The sequence below is a fragment of the Pseudopodoces humilis genome, chromosome 11 (genome assembly GCF_049639895.1).
Source record: "Pseudopodoces humilis isolate 2021_Gansu_Grassland_sample_001 chromosome 11, ASM4963989v1, whole genome shotgun sequence".
Taxonomy (NCBI): Eukaryota; Metazoa; Chordata; class Aves; order Passeriformes; family Paridae; genus Pseudopodoces; species Pseudopodoces humilis.
The window spans coordinates 16568796-16582342 of NC_142210.1; the positions used below are offsets into that span (position 1 = coordinate 16568796).

At 48.9% G+C, this 13547-nt stretch overlaps 1 protein-coding gene across 3 annotated transcripts in view; it reads left to right on the forward strand.

Annotated features, from left to right (window-relative positions):
• The window catches only part of DVL3 (dishevelled segment polarity protein 3), a 33617-nt gene continuing 20070 nt past the window's right edge, over positions 1–13547 (forward strand). For all 3 annotated transcript variants that reach the window (XM_014254467.2, XM_088061179.1, XM_005525026.3), the window contains exon 1: positions 1–228. In XM_014254467.2, coding sequence (XP_014109942.1) covers positions 62–228 — 167 coding nt within the window. In that variant the 5' untranslated portion in view covers positions 1–61. The remainder of the gene's footprint in view (positions 229–13547) is intronic.

The following is a 13547-nucleotide window of genomic DNA, read 5'->3' on the forward strand; positions in this document are numbered from 1 at the left end:
GGCCGGGGCGGAGGAGGCGGCGGAGTCAGAGGCGGGGGCCTGGCGGCCGGGCAGGGGCGCCATGGCGGCGGCCGAGACGAAGATCATTTACCACCTGGACGAGCAGGAGACGCCGTACCTGGTGAAGCTGCCGATCCCGGCCGAGCGCGTCACCCTCGGCGACTTCAAGGGGCTCCTCAACCGCCCCAACTACAAGTTCTACTTCAAGTCCATGGACGACGACTTCGGGTGAGAGCGGGCCCGGGCCCGGTCCCCCGGGGCCACGCGTGGAGCCCGGGCCCCGTGGGACTCCCCGGGGAGCACTGGGGGGCGACTGGAGAACTCCCGCCCCTCACGGGGCTGAGGCCGGGGCTGGCTGCCCCTCGGCCCCGGTTGCGCCCCGGGACTGCGGGGCCGGGACCCCGGGGTGGGGAGGTGCTCTTCTCGTGCCCGGCGCGGGGAGGGGGATCCCGATCCATCCTCCATCCCCATTGCCTTTCCTTGGAGAGGATGGGGGTGGTGACCCCCTTGGGTTCTGTCTGGGGGGACACACTCTCCGTGCACCCCAGGATCTCACCTGTGGGAGGCTGGTGGTGGTACCCCCCTGTGCACATTCTCTGGGGTTCGTTGTCCCTGGGTGCTACCTCCGGGGACAGCCCCACATCCTCAGATCCCGTATCAGCTCTGGAGAAGCTGCTCCATGCTAAACTCAGTGAGAGAGCTGGTGATATCCTGCTTTAGGTGCCAGAGGCGCCTTGGAGGAGACCATCATCCCCATCTGAGGGTCACCCCCTCCCCGTACTCAGGATGTTTGGCCAACACCTTGCCTGATGTAGTATCTCCCATGCAGGCCACATTGGGGTGTCTAGGGTGGCATCCCCAGGTCGTATCCGACTCAGGACTGTCATTACCCACCAAAAGGGCCTGGGCATCGCCCCGTGTGCCTGCCTGGAGAAAGTGCCCCTTGCTCCCTCCTCCAAAACACGGTGTGGAGGTAGTGCCACCTCCATCAGCTCTTTCTATGAAATGTATTTGGGACAGTTTTGTTCTCCTAACATCCATTTTGGGGAGGGACATCCATTTTGGCAGCTCTGTCCTCTGCATCTCATTTTTGGGAAGAATGCATAGAGAGGACCAGCTTTCTCCTCCCCTGCCCCCATGGAGAAGGAGTGAGAGCTCTCCATGTGCTGCCTATCTCTGAGCAAGGGGTGTGTGCAAGACCCACTGTACTGATGTACATGTCCCATCCTCAGAGTGAGATTCCTGTGCTCAGTCTTTGGTATGGAATAGCGGTGCAGCCCTGCCTCATATCCCTTCTCCAGCAGGGCAGCTCTCTTCCAACACTGGTGTTTCCATCACCTCTTTTGTGATGCCCTTTGGTTCCTCCCATCACAGGTGGTGAGGAGGTGTGTTCTGTCCCTTGTTTGGAAGTTGTACTCACCAATCTTCTGGGGAGCCCCTGTTGTTTCTTACCTGCTTAAAGTTGGTTACTGTTCTGGGGAGCAAGTACCATGTGAAGCCAGCTCCCTGTAACACTGTTTGTCATCAATTCGTTGTGTCTGGATTTCCTACATCTGACTTTCCTTTAACCTTTTTGAGCACCTCTTTTTCCATTCTGGGATGCTCTTGGCTTCCACAACATACAACTCTTTACCATTCCAAGGACTTGTATTTGAAGGAGTTGTCCTTCCTCCTCTGAAGATTTAGTGTGTACAGTAGGTCTCGTGTATGGAGCTGGGATTGCAAAGTGTTTTCAGTTTTCTAGCCTCTCCATGTCTTCTCACTGCACCAAATACCTCTCTAGGCTGTGATTTTGGCTTGTACCCCATGTTGAACAGGGCTGGGCCTGTTGAGGCTTGGATGAGATCTTTGTGGCTGCCTCAGCAGGGGGTGCTCTCCCCTCCTCAGCCAAATTATCCCAGTGCCCAGGTTCCCGTTAGTTCGGGAGGTGCCAGCTTTCAGATGAGGCTTGAAATTTGGAGTCACTCCTTTGACCACAGTCTGGGATGCTTTGCCTCCCTAAATTCCTCCTGACCCAGTGGAGAGCTTTAGTCCTCAGAAGCTTCCCCGTTCTCCCCTGGCAAATAGAAGTCTCCAGTCCTCATTTTCCGTAAGTTTCTTCAGCAATATCAGTTGTCTGTGGATCATTTCCTGTCCCTCAGCTGTTGAGTAGTGTTGGGTACTATGAAACAGCTGCCTCTCCCTGTCTTGGAGGGGACCATGTTCATTGGTGGGAGAAGTGAATTCTCCATGCATGCTGTTTGTAAACAAATGCTTTGGGATCCTTTGAAATGTTTTTCTTGAAGTGAATTCAAACTTGTCTTGAATGAAACATTGCCATGTGGGTGGGAGAGTGCGCAACTATAAACAAAGTTTAGTAATAAATAGCAGTGTCTCACATTGGGAAGAGGGGTCTGGTGGCAGTGAAGTTTTGTGCTGTGCCTTTTCATCCTCCTCTATCTCTAAGGTTCTACAAAAGGAGGTTGAAGATAGATGAACAAAACTCAACAATAAAGCAGCATAGGGAGTTATAATGGGTAATAGCAGGGAGAGGGGAAAATCACTCAGGAAGATACCACAAGATCAGTTGTGTCAGAAATGCATGGGATGAGATTTTTGTTGTGACCAGTTCATCTAACTTGTTTGGGAACCGTAAACCACTCTGGAAGGGAAGGTGCAGCTGAGAGGAGGTCGGGGGCTGTGTGTGGACAGCCTGTTCCTTAGAGAAGTCCTGAACAATGAGTTGTGCAGTTGGAGCAGCATGTGCAAGGCCTGGGGTGTGACAGAGAGAGCAAGCCTCTTGTGGTGTCACCATGAATGCTTCTTCAGGAAAGCTGTCTCTGCTGCCTTCCAGACAGCTGAAGAACATGCTGGTGGTTGGCTGGAACATGGTAGGAACAACCAGAGCAGTCCAGCTGCTCTGAGAAGCCCTGAAGCCCCAGGCAGCATACAAAATAGAATTAAAGAATCATTTTGGTTTGAAAAGACCTTTAAGATCATCAAGTCCAGCTGAAAAATTTCATGATCCCTAGTAACTGATGTCCACGAGAAAGCGAGCCATTGGCCTGCAGGGAGAATCAGAGACAGAAGGGCAGGAGGCACCTTGGCTGCTTGACTATAAATGCATGGGCAATTAGTGAAAACTAGAAGGAGGTTAACAATGGTGGCATTCAGAAGCTGTGTGACAGGGAAAAGCGTTTCTCACACATGTATTCCTCTCAGCTCCTTTCCTGAGGGGATTGCCTTGTGCTGCCTTCTGTCTGGCTTGTGCTGGGCTGCTGTCTGTCAACTGGGCAATGTCCAGGAGTAAGACCCAGGTTAAAGCCCCCTCTGTGAGAGATGAAGTAGATGGCCTTGGGGCAGCTGATGAATGAGGAGGAGGCCCTCAGGTCCCATGGCTCTGCTTTGGACCTTCTGCAGGATCCCTGTGGCATAAACCAAACTTTTCCTCTCACCTATTATTAGGAACGGTGGCATCTCAGTTTCCAGAGCCAGCTGGAGCAGGATGTCCAATGTTTCCTCTCACCTCTGTTGCCCAGTCTGAATTCTTCTCGCTCTTCCTCCTTTTTTCCAGGCTGTGGATCTCCAGTCTGGTATTCCCTTCAGCTCACCCCATCCCCAAGGCAGTATTACAGCCTCATCTTTGTGTGTGGGATTTTTCATTCTTTTGTTTACCTTGTTAATATTTGTTTGCTCTGAGAATCAGAGTTGTGATGGAGCAGCTTCAGTGTTTACATCTCCTTGGAAATGTGAACTGAGGTTCCCCTGGGTGGCTGTGGAGTTGTTGGGCTATGGCAGGAGTTAGTGCTCAGTTTCAAGTAATTAAGACCCAAGAGTGGTGTCACTTCTGGGTGGCAAGGAGGAGAAATGAGAAGAATTCATGCACCTGGTCCTGGGGAGAGGAGTTGTGAGCAGCAGGAAGGCTGTAGGGTTTTGTTCCTGATGCAGTGGGCTACAGCTGTATGTAACAGGGTGCAGATATCTGTGCCCTTGTTGGCTTTGTGTGTTGCTAATCTCAGAAGTGGAGGCATATGAAGATCAGCTGATGGATGGTGTGAGTGTGGCAGTGCACAGATGTGGCAGACTCTTCTTGGACCTGAGATGCTTTGTGTGGATGTGTCTCACCATGAAGTGTGGAAATACCCTTGGCTGCTAACATTGCACTCATTAGGGAAGGTTTCTTCCTGCAGCTTGAATCTTTTCATTCAATGTTTCACAGGTAAGAGCTGTGTGCTGGTCAGCAGGAGAGCACCTTAGATCAGTGCGGTGCTTGTGAGATGCACATTCTCCATTTCTCCATCAGACCTCCCCCAGGTTTTTCATGGGATTTTGAGCAGACTTTTAAATTAATTTTTTTTTTTTTTTTTTTTTTTTTCTTAATCTATAAAATTGAATATCCAACTGTGCCTTGTTTTGTTTGCTTGACACTGGGAGCTTCTTGGGCAAACATTTGTGTGGCTCTTAGAATGACAGAGCTCTCAGTTCCATAGAGGTGCTGCAAGAACAGGACTGTAAATTCTTCTGGGCACCTGTGCCATTGGGAAGGGAGCAACCATGCTGATGGTCTGTAGTTTGTAGTTTGCTGGGACATAAGCTTCAGTCATGTGTAAATTGTTGTCTCCAACCCAAGTCCATCATGAGAAATGTAGGGTAGCATAGACTTCTCACCAGCCAAGTATTGTGCATGTTTGCCTCAGCTGAACTACAGATTTGTCTTTTCATGTGGTACAACTCTGAGAATATTCTTATATCAGCTGAAATGTGATTTCTTTTGATTCATTTTCTTATGATCATGTTTCTTATTGATACTGCTCATTTTCTATTGATCAAAATGTATTCCCACCGGAGCATGCCAAAGGTTAGGCTAAACTTTACAGAGCAGTTTAATGACTGCAATTTGTATGTCCAGGTAAATCCTTAGCACCTGGCCTGAAGTTATGCCTTGTCTTTTCGTAAATTGTGGAGTGCCTGAAAGTTTGAATTTCTTTTGCCTGTGAAGAAATCACTTTGGTGATCATTTCACTTATCTTCACTCGGCCACCTCCCCTCTTCTAGACTGGAGAGCAGAAAGGCCTCATTCTTCTGCAAGGGGACCACTCCTCCCTCCCTATCCTACTGGTTCTGCATTGCTGGGGGAACACCAGTGATCTGAGGTACAGTGGTGGGATGGTGCTGTTCCTCCTGCTGCTGCTAGTTTCTCCCTCTTACAGGTCTCAATTCCAATTTTAGTTTTATAGCTGTGGTGAGTGATTCCTTGGTCTCAGCTGTGAAGTGAAAATTGGTATCCAGCTAATGACTGCCCCAGTATCTTATCCAGACCTGCTTAATTATCACCTGCTCTCCAAAGCCGGGTATGAGGCAGTGATTAGGACAACACTCTGGAGGCAGAACAAAGCGGGCGCTGCTGGAATTCCCAGTGTAGGGGTCAGATGCCATTGGTATTTGGCGGCCTCATCTCTGCACATGTGCATGAGGAAACGTGTTGATGCTCTCTGAAAGGCTGAGTGATTTATTTTTATTGCAAGGTCTTTTTGAAATTGATGCCAGCGGTGACTGTCCTTCTGGCTGGAAATGCTGAGAGCTGGGGAAGGGATCCTAAAGTTAATAAGCAGTGTCAGTTTCTGAGCAGTGGTGAGCGCTGGCATAGTGCCCCTGCCTTTCCTGCCAGCTCTTTGTAGCATGTGTTGGGGGAGTTGTTTTATTTTGATTTTGGGAACTTTCTAAAATTTATTCTTAATTGAAAACTTTTGCTGTCTCCAGAAGACCTTTGCCTGTCCCATGCCCCTGGTGGAGACTGCTTCCATGTCAGCATGAATTTCATGCTGGGAGAGAATGACAAGAAGCCTGTGAGTGAAAGGGCCTACAAAACTCCCTTGTGAGCTCACATCGTTTGTGGTGGTCTAAGTGACAGCATTGGCCCTACTGGAAGGTGGCTATCACTTTTTTCCAGTTTCTTGTCAGCCCCTGTCCATTCCATGTGGAGGGTGAGCACTTTACACGAGAGGTCACAGCACCCCATCTGTTGTGCTCCAGAGAATGTGTTTCTGTGCCTGCTGTGAGGTGAGCTGCCCTGGTTAGCAAGGGCCCACTGGAAGTTACTTCAGACATTTTGTATGTAGGTTACTGCAGCCTGTGCCTCTGTCTCCTGAGCTGGATTTGGCAGAGAGCTGCTAACCACTGTCTGCATTCATGGTGGGGAGTTCCTGTAATGCTGCCCATGCTGAGGGTGGCCCACGGACACTGGAGCTGATTCTAGCTGGAGCTGCTGCTGGAGGCCGTTTCCAAGTGGTGTGGTGGTAGTGGTGGGGGCTGCAGCAGTGCCAGGGCTGAGGTGAAGATGGAGATGGTTAGCTGCCAGTAGTCCCTGCTTCCCTGTATTGTCTGTGCCTGGCCCTTGTGTGTCCTGCTGTTCAGACCCAGCTGTTACTGACTCTGTAGGTGTCTGGTGTTCTCAGTTGTGGTTGGAGCTGCGCTCTGAAGGCCACATTGGATGGCAGTCACAGCCTGGTTTCTTAGCCCAGGGGTGGCGTTCAGAAAGCCAAGTTCGCCAAATCAGGCTGCAGACCAATTTCCCTAAGGCCTTGTGTGTCCTATGCAAACAATGAAGCTTTACAACAGCTATTGAGCTAGTTTGCAGCCAGAACTGGTCAGAATTTTTTTTACTGAATGTATTTCTCCCAAAATATGGTGTTATGTTGAAGCCAGCATTTTTCTTAGGGAGGCATTGTTTTCTGTTATTGTTTGATGGGAATGTTTCTTAATTTTAAGCCTCTTTTGTCATTTCTGAAAAAAAGAGAAAGAAAGGTCAAGAAACATTTACTCAGCCATGTGAATGCAGCTGTTTTGGTGCAGTTCAGTGTTCTGAAATCATCTGGAGGACTCTGATCCTCCAAATCCCAGCACAGAGCAAAAACCTACCGTGATGTTTCAGAAGTTGCTGCAAAGTGAATCAGTGTGCCCTGACTGTGGTACAGCTGTGCTCCAGCATGGTTCGGTCTTAGAGGTCAAGGCAAAATGCCATAAAAAATGTCTCATAAACCACCATAATTTGGGTCACAATCTGAGCGGGTTTTTTTGTCATTTTGGGATGATAGTGGTGGCCCCACTGCTCGGTTTTCTGGTTCCTGCTGAGGTACATCTTTTTTCTAAACTGAACTCTAGAATTCCATCTAGAACTTCACTGTTTCCAAATCCCAGACATTGGCTCACCCACAGGGTGAGTACTGGGTCTTCTGGGTGGTAGTGTAAGCAGTGATGTTCCTTCCTACATGGCTGCAATGAGAGCAGGACGTTGCTGGGGAGACAGTGTTTCATAAGAGACTCTGAGAAGGAAGATGCTGGCATGCAGGGGTGGAGGTAGATAGTCCATGAGCCCAAGGTCATTGTGCTTGGAGGACTGAACTTTCAGTAAGTCCCTCTTCACCATCATGCTCCTGGCCTCTTTCTCCTGTGATTTTTTTCACCTTGTCTCCTAGCAGGTGTGAACTCTTGAAGGTGGAGGCAGCCACCCATCACTGTGCAGGTGGGTATGCTTAGGAAAGAAGGGTTTGTGAATATAAGCAAAGAAAATCTGTTTTCCCCTGCAGCTTTTCTGCTGCACACATGGGTTTGGCTTCAGTCCTCTATCAGGGTGGGCATCAGGCCCTTTATCTAGACTTGAAAGCTGTATATGTAGAGGTGTAGGGAGCATAGCTGAAATTCCTGAAGTCCTTTTTGAGTTCAGTGTACTTAAAGGGGTGGGAAGCCTCTTCCATGTCTGCATGGCAGTTGCTGTACTGTTCTGAGCTGAGGGTACCTGCTGTAATGAATTGCTACTCCACCCTTGACTGCATCCAAATAGATAGAACAGTGTTGTGGTTTAAGATATTTGATCTGTGAAAAAGCCTGTGAAGAGAAGCTGGGCTTCCAGAACACAACAGATACTGAGTCCACAGGAAATTGCCTTCATGTTGCACCAGCTTTGCATCGTGCTGCACATCTGATGAGGCAGCAGTCAGGGCTGTGTGTTTTTGGTGTTTCCTATTGATTTCCTCCTTGCTCCATCCCTTGTTTGTTATTCAGAGCCTGCCCTTCTGACCTGTGCTGGATGGATTGTTGTTTTCCAGAAGGGGGATGTGGCACCACGTGGCTACATTACTGTTTGTCCCGCTGGTGCTGGCTTGTTAGGCAGCAGCTGGCAAGTTAAGTAAAACTTAATCCCGCTGGTGGCTGCCGTTAGAAATTTTTGGACCAAATCCTTTTGTAAAGGCTTTTTGGAAGGCATTTCAATAAGGTACAAATAGGGGAATTAGTTTAATCTCTGTGACTTTGTCTGCTTTGTCCATGTGCTTATCTGTGTAATGCCATGGTGGCCTTAGGAGAGAGTGTGAGCTTTTGGGCTGTGAATATCACTGTCTCTGAGGACTGCATTAGCTTGCAGAGCTGAAGCATTAGTGTTTCCCTGAGCCCCAAAGCTCTTGGTTTCACTTGTTTCCATTGCTATGTTGTTACTACTGTAGCACTAATATTAAACCCATACAGGAATGGGCTGGAACTCTCTGGAGGCTTTGGCAGGCAGAGATGCCTGGTACTGACCTTCCTGTGCGGTGTCACTCTGTATCGCAGTGGAGGCTTGGGACTGTTGTGGTTGTTGTATCAGTTATTTATTAAAGTGGACATGACAGAGGCATTGTTTTTCCAGTCACCGCTAGCTATGGAAGGCAGCAGAAGCAGCATTTGGGTACCCTACTCCACTAAATCCTTTGTGGTGATTATCTTCTCACTGGAGTGTCTGTCCTTGTGGCTTGTTGGCTAAAATTTGTTATGATATTAGAGCTGGAGGAAAAGAGGATGCAGTTTGAGCAGTGACTGAGTTGCTGCAGTGGGAGTCTGTCCTTTTGGTCCTGGCTGAAGACAGAAGCTGAAGTGGGAAGGGCTTCCTCACATGACTTGGAGCAAAGCTCTGTTTCTGAGAGAGCTATCACTGGCCGCTCTGTGGGAAGGTCTTTCCTCTGCTGGTTTTTGACCTGCCCCTAGGGTTTGGAGAGGAATTTATTTGCTACGTGGTCCCTCTGATCGCTGGCAGCTGTCTCTGTGATAGGCTGGGTAGCAGTGTTTGTGAATTTTTCCTTGTTTGCTGGTGCTGGTTCTGGGGACATTGAGAGTCTGTGTTTCAGGAGCTTTGGCTCTGCATGCGTTATTATAGCAGGGAAGCTGATGTTAGCACAGTAAACCTGCCCCTGCCTGGCTTCAAGTCTTTCACTCAGCATTACTCTATTACCACCTACTCATGGTCTTTTTGTATGTCATGATCTCCAAGCAGATAGGTTGTTCCCTGTACACTGCATTGTGCTGTGCTGCTGTTGACAGCCAGAGCAGTGTCAGCAGCGGGTGACAACCTTGGCTTGGTGGCCCGATGCCATCAGGGCAGAAAGTTGCTGCAGTGCTGATGGCTGTTGCCTGGTTGGCCCTAGGGTGGAGCAGCTTCTTGAACTGAAGCTTTTTTCAGAAGCTGTGATGGATATGCAAACTCCATACTTGTGTCTGCATACAGCTAACCAGCTGTCCCAGTTCATTCAGCCCTGCCTAGCTCAACCAGTATGTTAGTGCCATTCACACAGAGACTTGCCTTTGAGCCCAGCTGGGGCTGTACCATACTGGAAATCCATATAGGGCCTCAGTGCATGAAGTCTTGCTATTGCACTTCGTTCATTTGAGTTTTCTTACTGGTTTTGTGGCTCTGAAAAGGGTGGATTTTCATGGTTCTGGCTGAAGAGCTGAGTCCCTTATGGCAAACCTGCCCTAGACCTAGAGGTGGTAAATGCACCTTTAGATCCTGAAGGGAGTCCTGGGAGGTGGATTTTTCTTCTAGATTAAAAATGTGTTGTTTCAGCTGGGGACAAAAGGTTAGACTTGGGAAAACTCTTTAAGACTATTCCTTGTCTAGTCATCCTGGAAGTACCAGGGGACTTTGAAGATGTCAACATCTGCATCAGCTTAGGGTAAGCTCTGTGTTTCCTTGGGGCAGTTCCAAACTAACACAAATTGTGTAACATCTCTGCCAGTGTGCATGATGTTGGAGCTGGGTCTGACTCAGCTGTGCCATGTAGAAGGCTTTGTAGATTTGAGGTGGGGACTGTGTCTGGCCATGTTGACGGAGGGGTCCAGCTGTGCTCCTGGTTTATCAACATGTGATGCTGGCACTAAGTGTGGTCACTCTATATGTAACTTACAGGAGACATGCTTCAAGGGCACTTGATGTCAGTGTTGCAGATAATTAGGAAGCTGAAAACCAGGGTGGTCTTGTAACTTGACTTACCAGCAGATCCACAGACACAGGAAATGGCCCTAATGCAGTAATAACATGTGATGAGTATTTCTGGACTGCCTTTGGGAATAGTTAATGTGTAGAATGACCAGTTCAACACATTTACCGAGCTCATGGGATATTTACAGACTTGTGGACAGGTTGCGCAGCCTTCCACTGCACTCTTCCATCCTTGAAGGACCTAAGAGTTGGCAGTTATGGCTTTCCAACCCTCCACAAGAGGAACATTTAATGTCATGTGATGGTGATTTCTGGACGACAGTGGCCGTTTCCCAGCCTTTGGTGCAGTTGTCAGAGATAGCAGGTGGAAGGCTTTGCGTGGTATGTGACAGGGTCAGATCCAGGAGTTGACAGTGTCAAAGAAAAGCAGCAGTTGGACCTGGTGCTACAGTGATCCAAAACACTGTCCTCTTTTAAACTGAGGGGGAGCTTACCCTCTTGTTGAAAAGGAAGATGATTCCTGGTGTAGAGGTGAGTCCTGGTAGGACCTGAACTGAATTCTCTAAATAGGAGCTGTGAAGACTTTTAATTTGCCATAATGTATTGGGTCCTACTATATGGCTTTCATCTGCTTTCTGGACCTCTAGTTGAGTAAGTCATGTGCCAGCACATGCTTGCTTTGGTTAGGACTGGAGCACCTTTCTTGTCTCTTTCTTCCAAGAGTTGAACAGTATTTTCATGCTTGCTGGGCTGTTGGCTGGAGGGCAAGCCTGGCTGGCCTGGTAAAGGATGCTTGGTAGGTATCACTTGTATTCAAGGGTTTGGCCCTCTGTCTTTAATGGAGTTTGGTGAATAAGATTGAATTTAGTGAAATTGATGAAGCATATAAAAGGCTACTAAAATGTGCTCTGTTTGCTGAGTTTTTATACAGGGAATTTTTTGTACTATCCACTGCATGATACTGTCAAAAGCAGATGAGGAAGAAAAAGAATGAGTATCCCTGGCCTAGCAATGGTCAGAGAAGTTTCTTATGGGTGTTCAGACCCCTCATACTCTCTTCTGCCCATTTTTCAGTGTTTGCCCATTTTTCAGAGTACTGCAATAGCTTGGGATCAGGGACAGAATTCTCTTTGCCACCATGCAGCTGTTGTGACACTGAAAGGCTCTTTGCGTGAGTCCTTTTCATTGTCTTTGGCAAATGTTTTGTGGTGAAAGTTTGCTATGAACTTTATTAACTGCCTGTTGGTTTTATGGGGGTTCTCTGTATGTCTTACAGACCCAGTTAGGAGAGCTGTTGCTGATGGCAGCCCAGCTGGATGTGCAGAGTAGGTGCAGCCATCTACAGCCTGTCATGCTTCAAAGACCCCTTCCCATCGGGTAGGAGGTTGAACCGGTTTCCTGGGGAGACTCTTGCAAAATTGTTTATGCAAAGAGAGAGTAATGTGAGCTGGTCAGTGTCTTGAGGACAGGACACATGTGGAGGGTGCTTTGTCATCTCCTCATGGAGATCTGTCATTAAATTAAATTAATTATTAACATGATGGGGGGAAATGAACCTTGCTTCTCTTCCCCACAGACATCTGCTTTGGTCTGTGTGGTCCTAGATCTGCTCTGGAGGTATCTGGCTGGCAGAAGGGAGCTCCTAGAGCATAGGGCTGGTGCTGGGCAGGGATACTGTGCTGGCTGCCCATGATGACGAGGTGCTGGTGAGCAGACTGCTCTATGTTTCCCCAGGTGTGGAAGTCCAAGCTTTCAGACTTTGTTTCCCACCCTCCCCCTCTTCCCAATTTCCCCCTCTTCTCTCCTTGCTCTCCCACTGAGTTGATGCTTTTCCAGGAGTGAGCTGTACTGCTGGCCCAGCACATTCCATAGCAGCAGCGCTTTCTTGGCAGGAGCCTCACTTGCTGTTAGAAAAAGCAGGACTGACTTGGTGTCCCTCAGCTGAGGGCCAGAAAAGGAAAGCCCGGTCTTGCATTCCTCATGGTGCATGCAGAGCCTTCACAGGCATCATGGCCTTCTCCCTTGGTTGTGTATGTGCAAACATCACACTGTCCCACCCAGCAGCCCTTGGGGCTCTTTACAGCTCCTCACAGTCGCCTTAACCAGTGTGAAGTCCCTGGACATTGCAGGGAAGGCTATTGCTCTTCTAGCCAGCCTAGAAAGGGGGGAGTGAGTTCTCTGTCATGGGGAGTTGCAAGGAGCTCCCTGTGGGGCCCAAACACCTAATTCACAAGCTTCTTGATAAGCTGGTGTTGTGTCCTTTGCGCTTTGTTACCAGCAGTAGCCAGATAAACCCTTTGTCTACCTCTGTACTTTTTTCACTTCTCTCCCTTTTCCTCTGTCGACAGGAGCTGGCGTTTTGCAGCTCTGCCTTGTGGGCTCTTCCTGCTGTCTGTGTCCAGATGGAGCTAAGTGTCATAGCAGACCAGGCCTCCTTCCTCCAGTGCGCTTGCTGTCTCACAACATTAGTGTGAACCACAGCAACCACATCAGGATTTTACCCTGTCTCATACACATCTCTGGCTGGGGCCTCTTTGGGCCTGTTTCCTCTCCCACCGTGAACACAAGCCCAACTTTTGGCCACTGTTATTATATCTGTGGAATTGTCTCCATTCCCTGAAGGTCATTTCTGCAGATGTTTAACCTCAAATCTTTTTTTTCTCACAGTGAGTCCCTGCACTTGTCTTGTGCAGGTCTTGTGTTGGGCTATGTAAGCTTTTAGTTATTGAGGAGCTGAAATTGAGCTACCAAGGTGAAGAACCTGACTTGGCTTCTGCTGGAAGTTCCCGTTTGTCCTGATTTCCAATTCAAAGAGAAAAAGTGTCACTGAACCTTCGGGGGCCTGCAGAATGCTTCCTTTGATGATGTCTGTAAATGTCCTTCCGGAGGTTGGAAGCATCGCTTGGGTAGGGCGGGATTAATTAGCGTGGAGGTGCCTGCTGCAGTCCCCGTGCAGCTTCCTGCAGCCGGTCGGTCGGTGGAGGACAGGCCTGTCGGGCTTGATTGCAGAGCAGGGCTGCAGCCTGATGGTCACTCAAGGATCAAGGTGGGAGGGGCCGCCAGGGCTCTGGCTCACCATGAAATCAGTTTGTAGCTTTGCTTTGATAAGTGCTGCTCCTGGGCAGGCCTCTGAGCCTGGATGGCTCCTTCCTAAATGCCATTTCTTTTCCAGTCTTTGGACTAGGTGAACAGGAGGTCTGATCTCTGTCATCTCCCACCCAGTCAGTGATGCCTGTAGGACTGAGCACAGATCCAGCTGGAGCCAATCATTGCCCATACCTAGAGGCTCTGCTTGTCCTGGTGTTTGTCCAGTGGAGTGATT